This window comes from Rhyacophila brunnea, unplaced genomic scaffold, assembly GCF_057557595.1.
Source record: "Rhyacophila brunnea isolate RB1 unplaced genomic scaffold, BYU_Rbru_1.0 scaffold_4, whole genome shotgun sequence".
NCBI lineage: Eukaryota > Metazoa > Arthropoda > Insecta > Trichoptera > Rhyacophilidae > Rhyacophila > Rhyacophila brunnea.
In genome coordinates this window covers 695,775-713,878 of record NW_028233068.1, presented here as the reverse complement: position 1 = coordinate 713,878, position 18,104 = coordinate 695,775, and the positions used below count along the sequence as shown (strand labels likewise).

Below are 18,104 nucleotides of genomic sequence, written 5' to 3'. Positions count from 1 at the left end.
ATGCAGCGTCATTCTTTGATACATTTACTGTTGACCTTTCCTTGGATAATTAGTTAAGGAATACTGTACTTTTTGTTCTTTCATAATGTAATCAAGGTAGATTAAAAACATACGTTGCTGCAAATTCACGCAAACTATTTGCACCGGACCGCTGTTTGTTAGGATTTGCGGCGTTGTGTGTTTTGCCCGATAGGTACTGAATTTTTCTAGTTTGGATAATAACCAAAACTTTTAAGCCTTTTCCCATTCGTTTGAGGACATTAACATTTTTCACCCTGTCATTTTAAAGAATTTTGAGAATCTGTCTTTACGGTCACCTTTGGAAGGTTCAAAGATTAAAATTATGTATTCGTTCCACCACCAGCTACTTCAAAGCCCCATTTTGGACAAATACATTTCGTAACGAACGGGAAGTAGTGATTGAAAGAACTTCCCAAGACCCTGATTGTTGCGTGCACTAGAGAATGCAAGATTCCTAACTTTAGGTCCAGTTAAGAAAGTGCCTTCTCTATCGCTGTTTAACATCGCAAATTTACTTAAAAGTAAATAATTGTCTTTAATGGATACTTGCCAAAAGCTGATCGATCAAACTGAAGGACAAGGTGTCAAAACAGTATTCTTCTTTGACCACGCTTATTACTCAGTTGGAGCACATGTACACCATAGAGTGCCTCTAAGAATCCATATAATAATTCATTTGAGAAAAGAAGATTAATATATACAAATCATCAGTACCCACCAAACAAATAACGTAGACAAAATACAAAAAACATGTAATATAATAAAATTATTATAAATCTAACAAAATTATGATGGGGCCTAAATTTTGTCGTAAAACAAATCCAACTGATGTATCGGAAGCCCGTCGCAAAGAAACAGGTATGGAAAAAATATTGGCTGGGTAGTTGTGATTGGTGGTAGTCTTTTTCCTCATAAGACCATCCACAAATATACATGGACATCGCCAGACGGTAATACAAGAAACCAGATCGACCACATTTTGGTCAAAGCGAAATACCGGCATGAACTGCTAGACGTGCGGACATATAGAGGTGCAGACATCCACAGTGACCACGAACTCTTGGTCGGGAAATCCCGTATAGACCTCAAACGAGTCCCAAAACCCAAAAGGACGGTCAGACTCGATGTGGAAAAACTGAAAAGTACCCGTGTGCGTGCAACCTATGAGCTGGAGCTGCAGAAGCGCTTATATGATGCTAGAACTCTCACGTCTTCCATCGACTCGGATCCCTTGGAAGGAAAATGGATATTATTCCGGGATGCTATAATGAGCTCCGCAACTACTGCATTAGGAGAGCGGCATACGCACAGACCGGACTGGATGTCACCTCATACATGGAAGATGATTGAGAAGAGGAAGCTCCTGAAAGAATTGCGAGACAATGGTACATACGACCCACAGCGCAGCGCGGAATACCAGACAATGGACCGCGTGGTAAAGCGTTCTGCCCGCCGCGATAAGCGCCGACGCCTGGATGACCTCATTCGGGATGCGGAATCTGCTGCCTGCAAGAATAATCCAAGTGCTCTCTTCCGCATCACCAGAGCAATTTGCGGTAAGAAACGTCCAGTGGTCACTGCATTACGCAACTCTGACGGAGTGACAGTCACCGAACCTGCAAAGGTCCAGGAGCTATGGCGCCAACATTTCAGTGATGTCCTGAATCGCCCACCTCCATTGCATCCCTTCGATATTCCATCGGAGATCACCGCCCTCGGAATCACTACTGCATCGGGATTCTGCGAAGATCCTCCGACAACTGCTGAAGTTAATGAGGCTGTCAAAAGACTGAAGCGCAGGAAAGCTCCTGGAGATGATGGCATCCATGCAGAATTTCTGCTCTGCGGACTGAGCGCTGTATTGCCGTCCTTATGTGACCTTCTGCACGAGGTGTGGGAAAGGGAGCAGTGCCCCAAAGCCTGGAGGGATGGTACCGTTGTTACTCTGCACAAAAAGGGTAACCCACAAGACTGTAATAATTACAGAGGAACCACTCTCCTCAGCGTTCCCGGGAAGGTGTTGGCGCAGATTCTCCTGTACAGGATTAGAAGTCCCATGCTGGACGTTTTGCGTGCGCAGCAGAGTGGATTTGTCCCGGGGAAGTCCTGCTCAGAGCATATTTCCTCTCCGAAGCCTTCTGCAACAGTACCAAGAGATGAATATACCTGTCGCCTGCTGCTTCGTGGACTATGAAAAGGCATTTGACAGTCCTCATCGTGAATCTCTGTGGCAAATTCTGCTAGGATATGGTGTCCCACGGAAACTGGTCGCCGTGATAAGTGCTCTCTACACCAATACAGAGTGTTGCGTGAGAGCAGCCGGAACATCCTCTGACCTCTTTGAAATCACGTCAGGAGTCAAGCAAGGATGTGTACTTGCGCCCTTTCTTTTTATCATCATGATGGATTTCATAATGCGTAAGACGGTTTGCCCCGACAGTGGGATACGCCTACATCATGATGACACAAGCGATCTATGCGAAGAAAGACTGTGCGACTTGGAGTATGCAGACGACGCAGTCGTGTTTGACTCGACGATCGAGAGGTTGGAGGTGACCGTGAACAGGCTAGCCGAGAACTCGATGCGTGTGGGTCTTCATCTGAATGCCGCTAAGACCAAATCCATGTGCAGTGCTGCTTGCATCGACGCCGACACTCCTCTGCGGGTTTCTGGTCTGCCCGTCGAGCTGGTGTCCAGATTCAAGTACTTGGGTGCCACGGTTGCCGATGATGGTGATATTTCTAGTGAGCTTGGAATCCGCATGGGTGTGGCGGGCTCTGCGTTCAACCAACTTGGAGTCGCATGGAGGTCAAGGCTGTATTCTGTGAGGACCAAATGTCGTTTGTTTAACGCGTGCGTGCTACCTGTGCTCCTGTATGGCTGTGAGACATGGCATCTTACTAAGCTTCAAGAGTCACGGCTTTTGAGCTTTGAGAATCGATGTCTCCGCAGAATCTTAGGGGTACATTGGTACGACCGCGTTACAAATATCTGAGTTCGTGAGCAGACACAACAGCCTTCGGTGATTGAAGTTATCACGAAGAGACGATTCACGTGGCTGGGACATGTATTCCGGATGCCGCCAAAGAGTGCGGCACTTCGTACCCTTGTGGCACAGCCTCAAGGGTTCCGTCGCCGTGGCCGGCCCTCCCTCACCCTGCAGCGATGCTACAAAAGCGACCTACGTGCTGCAGGTCTGACATGGCGGGAGGCACAGGAGTTGGCGATGGACCGAGGGAAGTGGCGCCAACTTGTGCTTGCCCTATGCCCCAATGTTGAGACGTGACAGGGTGAAAGAAGAAGAAGAAGAAGAAGTTAAATATGTAATATTATTGGGTATAATATTATTAGTTAAAATATAAATTTATCGATGAAATTTAAATGAGTTAAATAAAATAAACAATCACCTAGTTATAATTACCCATATAATTGAGAAGTCGTAATATTATTGATAGTATCATTATCAGCAGGGGCCATTCTACCACTAAATGAAGACCCCATAGCAATTCTAAAATATGTTTTTGATTTATATATCTTTTGATACTGAAGTAGATAATATGTACTAATTTTGTGTAAGATAATTTTATACGAATAATAATCAGAGATATCAATGATTATGATTCCATATTATGGTAACCTTAACGAATAAAAGGAAACCCTTTTAACTCAAATCCTTAATAAAATATTATTTTCTTTCCAAGAATTTCTTTATATCATTCGTCCAATATGGCATGTAAAGATGTTAATATTTATATTAAAATGCTAGGATACACGCGATATGATAAATAAATATCTCAGACCTTATACGTACCAAGTTGCTGCAATCGTTCGTACAACAGTTAAAACAAATTCAACACAACCGCAACTCGTCAACTTTATCTTTAAAATTTAATTCACAAAATAACATTACTGATGAATAAAACAGCTTTTTGAAATTATACTACTTTTGGCGCGTGTGGGAAATCAGATCAGAGTGTATTTTTGGCATGTGACATTTAACACATAATTTATTTTTTCACACGAAAAAAAAACCCACTCGATTGGATTTGAACCACCGATTGTTCGGTTATCAGCGGAACGCACTACCTTTACGCTATAGTATGACACTGCAATCGTGACGATTATACAGTATTATATTATAGTTTAGAATTCTTCCGTTGCCTAGGCAGCGAATTTATTATTGTCTGCCATTTGCAATTTCTTACGTAAACAAACGATTAAACATCAGATATACATTTGATACTTTAAAAATAAAAACAACGAGAATCCGTTATATAATTTAGTTAATATAAGTTAAAGTGTATAGAAATAAACCAATGGCGTTCCAATAAGCGGTCCTTTTTCTCGATTGTGTAATTTAACAAGATAATTAAGAGCTACTCAAAGAATCTAGTTTATCACAAGTTTTGTTATTGTTTTGTTACTCCAAAGAAGTATAACTTTTTACGCGCGTACATAAGTACACACACCGATTTTTTAAATATTATTTAATGGTGGAAAAGGGTTTGCGCTTGGAATTAAACTCTATACATTTGTCGCTTTCGGCTAAATTACCCGCTATTTTTGTATTTACCATATTACGCACTTTAATACACAATACAATAATGCTTGATGAGCGTAGTAATAATATCATTTGGTGACTAAGAACTATCTTTTTAAAAATAAATGCACTATGTATCCATACAGTGACGTCCCTAGGCAAAATGCCGCCCCAAGGCAGCGCCAAAAATCCACCTCATTTTTTATACAGTATTTTTATCACCCTTTCATAACTCTATTATCTAAGAAATGTGTTGTTTTTATACATTACTAACAAAATATACACCAATGAAACTTACAAAATTAAATTTAGATATAAAAAGCGAATAAATATAATTAAGTTAGACACTTACCCAAATCATCAAAGTCTGATGTCGTATTTGGTTGATATTTCTGACACATTTTGTTTGTGCCATTTAGCAATACACAGATTTGTTATTTCCACACCAATTTTACAAAGCTGTTATTGTAGGTAGGTACAACGTCTAAACCTGCCTACCCCCACGGGACGTCACTGTATCCACATAATCCCCGTTTCAAACCTGTTGTAAGGATAGAATGAGTTATTTTAATAATTGCCATCAGCTATCACAAAGGTGTCTCTCTTGTAGACCTAAACTAATAAATCGCACTTACAACAACTTGGAACTCTGATCCATAATTTCAGATTACTTCTAGTTATTGGACCACCATCATCAACCGGTGTCGATCCACTGCTGAATGAAAGCCACCTCTAGAATCTTCCACTCTTTTCAATCCCTAGTTCTTTGCTGCCACATGCATGGGGATTGCAATACCGAATGAAAATATCAATACTGGTTTTTCTGTATTTATTGTCGAATACCGGTTATTCATTATAATATATAAAAAAGCAGAATTATTTATCAGTACCTACACATAGCTATTAAAATTAAAACATTATTGTATAGCAAAAACCTACCTACCTACATTTTATTAAGTTGACATCTAAAAATATGTATTGGTCATAATATTGTAGAACTGGTAATTTTTACAAATAATTTGTATATATTGATAATTTTAACTAAAGCGCTCCAAAAGGCTAGTTCAACAAGTGCAAATAAGTCTGGCTGCAGGAAAAAAATCTTAAATTCAACACTTGTAGATACAATACGATTGGACATTTTGTCACGGATGTTTTCTATTTCGAAATAATATTTGTTAATTTATCGCTATTTTATAAATTTAATATTTGATGTATTTTGTTTTACTATTATTTCACCTCGATTCAATCAATATATTTGCATTTTAGCAGTACATAACTTATCTACTTACTCAATTTTATAGGCAAAACAGTACAAAGTAATGGAGAAATAACATTAAATTCATAAAAAAAATGTAAACGACTGTACTTTCTTAATACCGAAAATTCCGGTATTTCGTATTGATAAATACTGGAATACCGGTTTTGAAATACCGGTATTGCAATCCCTACACGTGCATCTACCGACTTTTATGAATTTGTATATCCAGTTTTTTTTAATTTTTCTAATTCTTATTGAATTTTAATGAATTTCATAATATACTTTTTATACTGTGGTCCTCCTAGAGTTTTCTGTAGCCATCAAAAACGTCGTTTTTCACCTCCTTGATATGTTATGTGACCTCAAGGAGGCCGCACGGGCCCGATTGAGAAACACTGCTCTTGTATACCCCAAACAAGGTCTTAGATGTAATCTATACTGCATAGATTGCATATGTTATTGTACCTTCATATTATTATGTTTGATGTGACAAAACTTTGATGCTGCTTTTCACAGTTTTACGAAATAGTTTGTTTATTATTGAAGTCAGTACCTGATATATGTCAAATCATCTATCAACCAGTGCTGGAATTGGACATTAAAATTTCACATTTTTGATAAGAGGAGAGTATGTAGATGCCATTCGAGCAGGGTTTTATGAATCTCATAAATTTTAGCATCTGCACGGTGGGGAGCGGGTGTCGCTCGGCGAGAAAGTAATATATTTTATTAAAATTTTATTCGTGGTTTTTCAATTCCAACTCTCCTGTAAATTGCTTTCGTTCTGCGAAGGTTCACTTCCATCTGAATTATTATTTGCGACATTCCGTCAAAAGAATGTAATTATTCTGCGCACACATTTAATGAGAAATGCGCTATCGTTATAAATAGGTAGGATTATTAAAATTAATTAATATTTCCCCGAAAACTATAAATCTTTTTAAGGAATTTTGAATGGAGAGTTATAAATAAATATTTATTTTAGAAATTGTCTCCTTGAAACTAAAATATTTTCTACTAAAACAGTAATAACAAATTAATACCATAAAAGCTTAGTCAATAATAATTATGAATGAACTAAATAACAAAATATAATTTATTTAAAGACATCCAATGAATCACACACATTCACTATATATTGGTAAAATATTATGAATTCCTTTCTTAAAATAATAACAATTAGCTAGCTACACGTTTTAATTTTACTTCATCAAACATCGCCATATTATGACTAGGGATTGCAATACCGGTATTTCTAAACCGGTAATCAACTATTTTCGATACCGAAATACCGGTTTCAAAAATTCAATAATCCGGTATTTTCGGTATTAAGATTGCACGTTTATGTTTTTTGAAAATGATGTTATTTTTTCATAACTTACTAGGTACTATCATTGTATAAGTTTTACGCGGACAAAACGCAAATATATTGACTGAAACCAACAAAAGTTAAATAATATTAAAATAAAATTCCTCAAATATATTTGTCGCGATGAATTGACATATTTCAAAAAAGAAAATATTCGAAGTAAATATTTCCAATTATTCTATAACTGTTGATCCAAAATTGATAAAACATCCAACAAACGTTGAATTTGAGAGAGATTTTCCTGCACCCAAACCTATTGTACTTGTAAAAATTAGCATTTCTAATATTATATTATGACCTATAGAAAGTCAATATAGTAACTGTAGGTAGGTACTTTTGGTTGCTATAAATTAGTGTTTCAAATAATGTTATACTAGTTATATTTATTGATAGGTACTTATTTTTTTTTCTATATGTTTTGACGAATACCGGTATTCAATAAGAAATACCGGTATTGACATATTCATTCGGTATTGCAATCCCTACATATGACAGGCCTTAGTCTCATCCAGTCGTCGCCCCCATCTCTATTATTTATCTGCAATTATTCTCTACAATAAGAAATCTAGCACTCGCACATCCTGGGCCACGCCATCCAACTACCGCAACTTGAGTCTCCTTACACTCCTTCGATCACTCGGGTTCTCATTAAAAACCTTTCATTCGTCGGATATAACCAACAAATCTTTTAGATAGTACGCATTTATACTAGCATCATATTGTATTATTTTACACAATTTTATAATATCTTTATCATCATCGGAATTATAACCCAATGTGAGCCTTGATCACTTCCAATAACTTATTTCGTTTCACTCTTCAGCAGTAAGCATATCCATGAATACTGAATCTCTCTCTCTCTGCTCAGTCAAAACATTTCAGTTTTATCTCTCTGTCGTCACCTTGAATATGTATTGAAGAGTGCCTCAGGTGGTTGAATATATTCTATCCTTGATGCATGTCCTAACTAAGGGAGTCGTCACACATTCATATAATGTCTCATATGTTATATCATGATTCTATAAATCAGTGATTAACCACTTTTTTGGTGAAACCTTAAGAGAACCCCTAACTGGCTTACACATATTAAGATACAGAAATATAAATTATACCAGGCCTAGAATTATTACTAAAATACCCCATTATACTTGGGTGTAAAGTACAAAGGTTAGAAATGCCACCCCCTACTTTTCAATATCAAATTTAATGTTAATTCATTAAGTACCTACAATATTTTAATATTTCTTAGTGGCTATCTTATATTGAGGCATGCAATGATATTCTTTAAAATCCACAATCATGAACATGTTGGCACCGCAGGCGAAAATCTAGTGATTTCCACGAAATTTCCCCTTAAAAGTTAAATTATTCGATTTTCTTTTTGCCGCCCATAACCGTCGTATGAGCTACATATCTCCGCGGGATTTCATTGCCAGTAGGGTCAGTAGATTAGTATTAACTAGGTAATACTTTTGATAATTATTATATATTAAAAGAGTATAATTAGTATTTTTGCCTTCAAATCGTATACACTATCGTAACGTTTTCCCATATCTTCAAAAATTCTTTCGGACTGTTTGAAAATACGTGATGTTAAAAAAATTAAACAATTACACTAAAGGTTTTCAAGTCGTCTTTTTGCAAGTTTTAACGAATTCTAGCGTAACCTTGGTTTTGAATCATTACCATAAAGGAACCACTATAAAACACAACATATACAATTTTATAGGTTGTATACTATTCTTTGCAATGTGACATCTTCACACCACTATTCTCAACATTGTTACCTTTACACCGGGGTATTGATTATTGCCGCCTCTATTTCTACAAGTAATAGTTTTTAACTATTCTCTCAACCAGTTGAATACATCCTCTTGATCAACAGATACATCTAAAATAAAATATAAAATTTCCAAAAACGGAATTAGAACCCACGATCCATGGCACAGAAGCGTAGCTACATAATATAGGTACATACGGCTCGTAAAACCCTTTATTCTAAAAAAAAATCCATATTTTTTAATAAGTTATAGTACTCCGATAAATAACTGGTAATTTAATATAGGTATAATAAGAGTTTTGTGTACTATTGAAATATAAATAAGCAGAATATAATACTGAACATTCAATTTTATTATGCCTATAGATTTTTTCCTTGTATCGCAAAAATAGGTAAGTTTTATTAACATACTCGATTCTTTATCAAAAATATTTATGCCCGAGCCACAAGTTATCGACAAACCGTCGCTATGGATTACCCATTACTGTCTTATCTCTGATATTAACCAAACCAGCTATAAATTATTTGATTTTTCCTGTAGCGAAAAAAAGCGTTTTTTTCCACAGCCCGGGAAGTAAATCACACACTGCTGAAATATCTGTAACACATTACAAAACCATTTTTCAGGAAATTACTGCGATCCTGATAATGCTCTCCCGACTTCACCGATCTTCCCATAATCATAAATCATCGCTCGAGTTCATGCTGCTTCTTCTTTCCGAACCACCCTGTATTCTCTTTCATAGCATTTTTCTTATGCTTTTTCTTTCGCGCTGAGTCAGAGTTAGAAAACATACGTTTGCTGGTCAACAATAATAAAATGTTATTTGAACGATTTTATATATTAAATAATATAGCACTTTTGGATTAAAAGTAATATACGAAGGTATCTAAAGCCGAACAAAGAATTAAAGATTTTGTTATATAATATTATATCGGTATGTTTATGAATTAATAAGAACACAGAGTTTATTTTTATTCCCGTACTGGGGGTATTATTTTGGTACACACACAATGTAAATGAAATATATTATTAAGATGTATTAACTTATTATTGTTAACTGAGAATGTATTTCTATTTTCTACGCCACTTTTCTATTTTCTAGAATCTAATTGATACGCTCGAGTCCCAACTTAATGCTGGCGGCGATCGGCAGATTATTTGGTGGTAGTTGCATCACAAACGTTTCACGAGGAAGAGTGAATACTGAGAAATCAAACACTCTACCTATTACTGCATCAGTTAGTATCTTTAAAAGTTCAGCTGTGAGTACTGTTCTCTAAAGAACTCTGTGTTTTTCCACGTCGCCATTGTTTTTAAATTTTGAATGGTTCCCCCTTTCTCTTACATAACAAAATGATGAGTCTTATATATACAATCAACTTAAGAATCAAATGATTATATAATATTTGATTGTATTGGTAACAATTTCATTAGTTTCCGCTTCTATTGGCAGTCTTGAAGACAAAATGGCGGCTTGCATTCACGTAATTTGAAAACAGATGATTTGTTTACATTTTGCTGAGTTTTATAATAAAAAAACAGATTTTATTATTCATCTTAAAAATAATGGTCAATTTACTGGTTTCGATTACCTACATAAAATTTATGAATAATTATTATCTTTTATCGGGGGTTATCTTGAAGATGCAGATGTAGCCCCGATCTTATTATTATTAATATATGTTCTGGAAGGTTGCGTTGCGTGTGCGTGATATGGTTATGCGGGTAGTGAGGAACGATACACAGTGGCTTCATTTTCTTGTTTTTATATTGTAGATATAAAGTTCGGATACACACGGCACTGATACAGGACTACGTTAAAGTGCCCACCACCACCCGTCATATATGCACAACCGTGGATATGCACGGCCGCTTTCTATGACGCTTTAAACGTGTCTGAAGATTTTAAGAAGAATTTTAAGAGCTCATTCCGTCCAGAGACGGAGCCGCACGGGACTGATGCTGCAACCATGCACCGTAGTGCTTAAAAAAGAAAGTTAAGAAAGAATTTTTTTTTGTTTTTTGGACTGGCTCTGCTGTCCGCTGACGTTAAGCGCCTTGTGTACCCGCACACTGAGTGTCACGAATTGAAATGGATGAGTCTACAGAAGAGTCGGGACTATCCCGCACCCCATACGACGCTGCAAATTTCTCAAATGCCGCAAAGTTGGCCTCGGTTGCTACCAGATCTCCATGACCAATTGGGCCCGTGTGAGGACGGACCCTGGCAAACAGCTCCGCTCGTTTGAATTCCATAAGCGGGCAATCCCAGAGGATGTGTTCAACATCTTGGTGGTCATGCCCGCAGGTACAACCCGGCCCATCTACTATCAAGCCAAACTCGTGGAGTCTGGCGGCGAAGTTGCCATGGCCGGTGAGGAACTGGCTAATCCAGTGCGAAGGTTGGAGTCTTCTAGTTTGGTGCCTGCAGAATACGTCTGGAAAAAAACGGTAAGTGTGCCGCCCCTTGGGGGAGGCGGTCCACCTCGCTTGCCGTGCCGCAAATGCGGTCTTGTACACAATGTCACTTACAGTCTTCCTATAAGGAACGTCCTCGGATCTCTGCGGTGGTGTCAGATGGACACCGGCGAGTGTTGTGCTGATCTCCCTCAAGAGGAGGGTGATCGATCCTCTGACTTGGACGTGCAGATCGAGGGGTAGCACCCCCGCGAGTACGGCAAGCGCGTCAGTAGAAGTTGTGCGGTAGGCTTTGGTAATCGAGATCAGCGCAAGTCGCTGCCCGCTTAGTAGTGCGCGTCTCACGAGAGTTAAAGAGTTTACTCGGGAATGCCAAATCCTGGAGGCGTAACCGGCAATTCCCATGAAAATTGCGCCGTATGCAAACTTAAGGGCTCTAGGCTTAAGTCCCCAATTTCTGCCTGCCATTCAGGCCATTCTCTGATAGGCCGAATTGGCCTTAGAGACGGCCGTCTTGGCATGGTGATCGAAAGACAGCTTGTCATCAAGAATTACTCCCAGATACGTAACCCTTTCGGAGAAATGCACTGAGGTCTGACCAAAACGAACCATGGGTGGCCATCGAGTTATGTTGACCCGAGAACTACCCCTGAGGAGGACAGCTTCCGTCTTCCTCGGGGCAAAGGTCAGCTTGTTCAGCAACCCCCAATTAAGGATTCTGCCCAAGGCGTCCGTGGCTGCACGCTCAAGTGCCGGTCGGCTCGTCGCCCCAACAAGCAGGAGCAAGTCGTCGGCGTACGCAACGAGCGTGCAGCCCGGAGGCAGTGGCAGGGACAGAACGTCGTCAAACAGTATGTTCCACAAAAGGGGACCCAGGACGTAGCCCTGGGGACACCCCATGGTGGTCCTCCTGTGAATCAGATTGGGGCCGGAGTCGTCGGTTATCTCCATATTGCTGAAGTAGCTTTGAACCAAGGCAAAGAGGTCCCCGGGGATCTGTTTCAGCCGAAGCTTTGCCAGAACCAAGGGCCACCACGCAGTATCAAACGCACCCGCGATGTCGAGAAAAATCCCGGCAACGAGGTCCTTGCCAGAGCTCTCCACAGAGTTGATCACAAGGCGAATCACATCCTCGGTGGACTTTCCGGGTCTAAATCCAAATTGTCTTTGCGAGATTGGACAGTTTTCCGACAGGTGGGACTCACTCCTGCTGTTTATCAATCTTTACAATATCTTCCCGAAGACGGGAAGGAGCATAATCGGTCTATACGCTTTCAGGTCACAAGGAGGGCGACTGCCGGCTTTGGGGATCACCGTGAGGTGACCCTTCTTCCAGCAGTCGGGGAATATGCCACTACTCATGCATTCTTTGTAGAGTTGCGTGATCTCGTGTGAGGCAAGAGACCACGCCCTTCTCGCTAGCGCGTTATCTATGCAGTCAAGCCCCGGGGCTTTGCCGGCCGGGAGGCTGGCAAACAGGATCCCTAGTTCGGACATGGTAGTGGCTGCGGATCGCGGAGTGTTTAAGGGGAGCAGCGCATAGACGCGAATCTGCTGAAATCGGTCGTTGTCAATGTCGAGCGACTCGTTGTCCTGCGGGATAAGAGCATCCAACAGGACTGTGGCGGACTCTTCAGAGCTACTGGTGGACGATCCATGGGGGCGCCGTACCGCCGACATGACTTTTCCGGGCCGTGAGCCCAGCTTCATCACGCGGAAGGGGGGGCCCCACGGATCATTTCCACCCATTTCAGTGACGAACTCTCTCCAGTGCACCTTCTTAGCCTTACTGATTGCCTTTTTGAACTTGAGTCTAGTGGTCCTGTAGGTGACCGCAAGAGGATGGTCCGCCTGCGGCGGCCTCTCCAGCGATCTTCGCGCTGCTTGTAAGGCCCTTCTGGCCCTCCTCATCGCGTCTCTCAGTCTTGTTAGTCTCGGCTTCCACCACGGTGCGTGTTCGGCGGTCTCGGGGTCGTCCTTCCGATAGTGCCCTCCGCTTTTTCAATCATGAGATTCGTGAGGTCCTCAGCCGCAGCGTGCATGTCCTTTGGCGGAGGGCACGAGGCCATCCTGTCCAGACCCTCAGCAAACTTGCGGTCAAAACGTACCCAGTCGGTTCCCTTGGTCCTGAAACGCCTCGGCAGTGACTCGCTCACAAGTGGAGCGAGAGATGCGTGGCCCCTCTCAGTTCTGTAGGCGAACGTGATCAGACGGTGGTCGCTTGCTGACGCTTCCAGATGGACAGTCCAGTTCACGACGCGTTCGGCAGAACCAGTGGAAATCAAAGTGATATCAATGTGAGATTCCCCATTGTTGGTAGAGAATGTGGCTGGATCATTAGAGTTATTCAGCACCGTCAGATCGTGAGTTGCCACGAGTTCCTTGAGGGGCGCCGGATTATCCCGGCCAGACCGCGGCCCCCGGGGGGCCCACAGCCATGATTGAACGTTGACGTCCGCTCCCACTATAATCTGTTTGCCGCGGCATGCAACCAGAATTTTACGAGCTGCTCGACGCATTTCAGGATATTTACGCTGAATTTAAAGTAGGAAGAGACCACCACAATAGAGTTCTCCAATCGGTCGGAGACCTCCGCTACGGCAAAGAGTTCGTTCGACAAGTGGGCAAGGCGTAGCACTACTAGGGTAGGATTCGCAACGAAGATGCAGGCCATGGACCCCAGGCCGTGGTGCATTACCCGACCCCCACTAAAACCCAGGTTGGTGCCGTAGGAGTAAGGCTCCTGCACCAAGACCAAATCGATGTCCATTTCCCGAACCGTCTTAATCAGCTCCGCCGTTATAGCCCTCCCTTTGCCCGCATTTAACTGACCAAACCGAATCATTGAATCAAATAATCCGTTCGGTTCCGCTCCTGTGCCATTGCGTACTTGCGCGCTGGGCAATCAGGGTCGATCGCAGCATGTTGGTGCGGCTTCTTGTGCCTAGCGCAGGCCGGGCACTTTCCGGGGGCCTTAATGTTAGGGCATTCAGCCCTATCGTGTCCTTCCTCGGTGCAATGGCCGTATGTGGCGCTTTTCGCCGAACAATTCTTTGCCATGTGGCCGTATAAGTGACACCTAGTGCACTTGACGACGCCACAAAAGTCTTTGGTTGGGAAGGATTCCCATCCCATATATATGCGCCCGTCATTGATGAGCGCTTCCCTCACCTTTGCCGGGACCGATATCACCATGTGACATTTCCCGATTCTAGGGCCTGCCCTGTGGCTCAGTTTAACATGGCGGTATGCCTCCGAGGGGAGACCCGTGACCTCTTGAGTGTTGGCCTTAATGGCTTCCTTAAGGTCGTCCTCTGTCGTCTTGGCCGGCACGTTGAATACAATAATCCGCGGGAGGCTTTTTCCTGCGATTTCAGCCCGGAGACCGGCCTCTTTTAGACCGGGAGCGGCGGCCAGTCGTTTGACTTCTTCCTCGATTCTGGGGTGAATGATTACCCCACCTCCACGTACCATTCTCAAGCCCGTTATTTGGACTTTTAGTTCCGCGGGCACGATGGCTTTCTTGACGACTTCTTTAGTGGCCGGAGACTCCATTCCTTCTTGTGTAGGAAAGAATAACACGCCGGGCCTTGCTGCGGTTGTTGGTGGCACAATTGGCCATTCCGGAGAAGTCTGTCTGACCGGCTTGACGCCTTTTCGAGCGACGTCGCTCCAAGAATACTTGGTTCCTTCACTGGCTGTGTCACCGGTGGCAGCGGCAGCCGTGTTTCTGTAGGAGGCACGGTCTTCCAGTATGGCTTTGCTGGATTCAAGCTTGATTGCGAGAGACCAAGTCTCCGCGACGACTGCCTCCAGTTCCATTTTTATCGCCTTAATTGACGATGCGGGGATATTTCCGTCACCGGAGAGTAATTCTTTCACTCTTTGGATTGCTTGAGCAACCTTAGTAGCCCCGTTTTGGGAGTCCGTCACATCCGAGTCGTCTATCCTATCCCCGGAGGGAGCAACGCTCTTTGGATTCTTGGCGTTTGGCCTCGGGATTTCCTCGGAGTCTTGTGGTTTTTCCTCAGCGAGGGAACGTCTTTCCTTACTGATCTTTTTTGGCCTTCTTGGTGGCCTTGGTGGCTGCCGCCTCTTCCCTCTCTTTTCTTTCTGTGGCCGCTTGGCGTTCGGATGCTTTGGCCTTCGCGGCAGCTTCCGCCAGAATTTTTCCGCTTTCAGATCCTCAGCCTTTCGAGCAAGGATTTTCGCCTTTGTGGCAGCCTCCGCCCTAGTTCTCACCGTTTTCTTTTCGGATTTGGTGGTATCAAGCACTGCATCTGTGTCAGAGTCCTCGGAGGAGGGGTCGGATTGCGTATTGTACCAGTCCTCGGGGACCATTGGCTTACCCCCTCCCGGGGGCGGATCAACCGCAGGTTTTCCCATGCCATTGCCTTCCTTGTGGACTATCATATTAGTTTTTTATGTTGAGTTGATTTATGTTTACATTGTAATTTTGAATTTAGATTAAGTGAGACGCGCGGCACAGTGCCGCGCATGAACAACATTGTAGTAATGCCGAAATGCAACTGATTTACTGACTGTCATTTCCTGTTCGTATTATTGTCTCTGCTATATAAATGAGCATATACAATAATGCGTCAGTTGTAGGCTTGAGTAAACCTCTGCACTTTTTACAAAGCATTTTATGCCTGAGAGAGCCCTGCAAATTGTCTTTAAATAAGTGTAAAATTCTCTACAAATATAAATACAATGCGGTACAGTGGCGTCCCTAGACAAAATGCTGCTTCATTTTTGTCCAATATTTTTTTTCATCCTTTCATAAATCCAATATCTAAGAAATGCGTTGTATTGATATATTAGGTACTAACAAAATATATACCTACCACTAAAACAAACAAAATTAAATTTATAAATATTTTTTCCCGGAAAGTGGGATTTTTTTGACGTTGGTAATACCTACATTGTGAACCCGTCAAAAAAATTACAGTCCTGTCAAACCTTTCATGTTAATTACTACATTTGTTTTCAATCAGTGAGTTGATTTTTTAATGGAAAGATATTTTCGTTATTACTAAGTTTAGGTAGCTATTTCTATATATTATACAAAATGATTATCCTAGATTTGCCGCCCTTTGAGTTACTGCCGCCCCCAAGCGACGCTCAATCTGCCTACCCCCACGGGAAGTCACTGATGCGGTAATTTATAGCTGACTTAAGCAGTAGATCAAAATGTCTTTATTTTACATCAATCATGCATTTTGGCTGCTTATAATATAAGTTTTTTATTTTATTTTTTCATATTTAACTATTAGACTGCAATAAATGGCATAGCGAGTTATACACCACTGTAATACTGGAGTTGGATAATTTATAGTAATTACTCGTATTGAATAGTAATATATTTTTATATGGGAAGTGAGTATGCATTGTTACTGAATCCGCTTATGTTATGGATTACCCAATACGTTCCGTCGTTTGAAAACCCCTGGCCCTTACGCTGCGTTACGATCTTCAGATTGTCTCTTATTTGAGTGCGGCGATCGATTTACGGGCCGCGGGCCGTACAATGGCCTTTCCTCTTCCGATAATATTTTATCGCTACTTACAGACAAAACGACGTGAAAAAAATTATGTGGATATCAAAACTCCATCACTCACGTTCACCTAGGATTTTGAGGCTGACCTCGTTCAAAACTATTTGGGAAGCGGTGATCTGAACCCAAACATATTATATTAATGATTAATGTAATATATTATTTATAAAAGAATGAACATATTGTGTACTTTGAGGAATGGGATGGCTTTTTGAGATAATAAATAAGAAAAATAGTTTTTTTTTATCCAAAGGCAATAGTTAATATCTTCTTCTTCGTTATCCCTTCAACCATGTTCGCTCATTTAACGGAGCATATGGACACCACATAAATACAAGAATCCTTGTCCCTCGCAAGTATTTTTACATCTTCTCAACTTGTGCCAGGGTATCAAAGATCCACTTTGTACATACAGTATGTGGAAGGTATTTAAAAGTCTTTCAGAACATTTGAATCCGGTTGGGTTGAATAAAAAGTAAGCCAGTTTGAGACATCCGTAATATGTGGTCGAGATAAGCCCATCATCAAAACTTGTCTTTTGAGTTACATTGTATGACTGCATCTTCCCTCCCTTGTATAAAATATCATGGGTATAGTATATACAGTGGCGTTACTATTTTTATATCAACCGTATATAATTCTAACGCCTATGGAAGATCATTTTTGAAGATACTATACAGGTGTCAAATGTAACGAGTGTCACTTTAGAGCTATGAGCAATCTCATCATATTTTTTGTTTGAAAAAGAGGTAATAATAGTTTTCCCACACGATTTCAATATCATAATATTCGTTTTATTCTAATATCTCTCATTTATTTAACCGATCCCACAGCATATTATATAATAATAAAGGAGTGTAAAAGAAATTAGTAAAAAAAAAAATTTCAGTTCTCACTTGACTTCATCCTAGTTTACAGTATTAAAACTACCTACATGCACCAGATATTGCAATATTTAAAAACTTTAACTCGGCCCGACGTACTCATTATTCTCGGGAAAAAATACTAGAAATTGTTCCACAGCATTATTATACCTATTGGAGTAGGTATATAATATTTACATAGACGCGGTGTATAAAATGCTGTTATTGTACGTACATAACATTTAACTACTGCATAAATAACCATTGGTGTCTCGGCTATGTGCTTTAC

General features: G+C 40.9%; 2 protein-coding genes across 2 annotated transcripts in view; one reads left to right on the top strand and one right to left on the bottom strand.

Annotated features, from left to right (window-relative positions):
• LOC147066714 (uncharacterized) overlaps nt 1–18,104 on the bottom strand; it is a 1,113,477-nt gene that overhangs the window by 739,386 nt on the left and 355,987 nt on the right. The gene's annotated exons all lie outside the window — the stretch shown is intronic.
• Nucleotides 560–8,110, top strand: LOC147066718 (uncharacterized). Its single transcript, XM_085954640.1, has 3 exons — nt 560–655; nt 938–1,952; nt 8,016–8,110. Exons 1-3 carry the CDS (start codon nt 560–562, stop codon nt 8,108–8,110), a joined length of 1,206 nt encoding a protein of 401 aa, XP_085810766.1.

Excerpts from the sequence above, each read along its gene's own strand:
- LOC147066718 (XM_085954640.1), top strand. The coding sequence starts at position 560 with ATGGATACTTGCCAAAAGCTGATCGATCAAACTGAAGGACAAGGTGTC. Across the intron at positions 656-937 it reads ATTACTCAGTTGGAGCACAT|ACCATCCACAAATATACATG; the intron begins GTACACCATAGA and ends TTTCCTCATAAG. Across the intron at positions 1,953-8,015 it reads CCCCAAAGCCTGGAGGGATG|CAGTAAGCATATCCATGAAT; the intron begins GTACCGTTGTTA and ends TTCACTCTTCAG.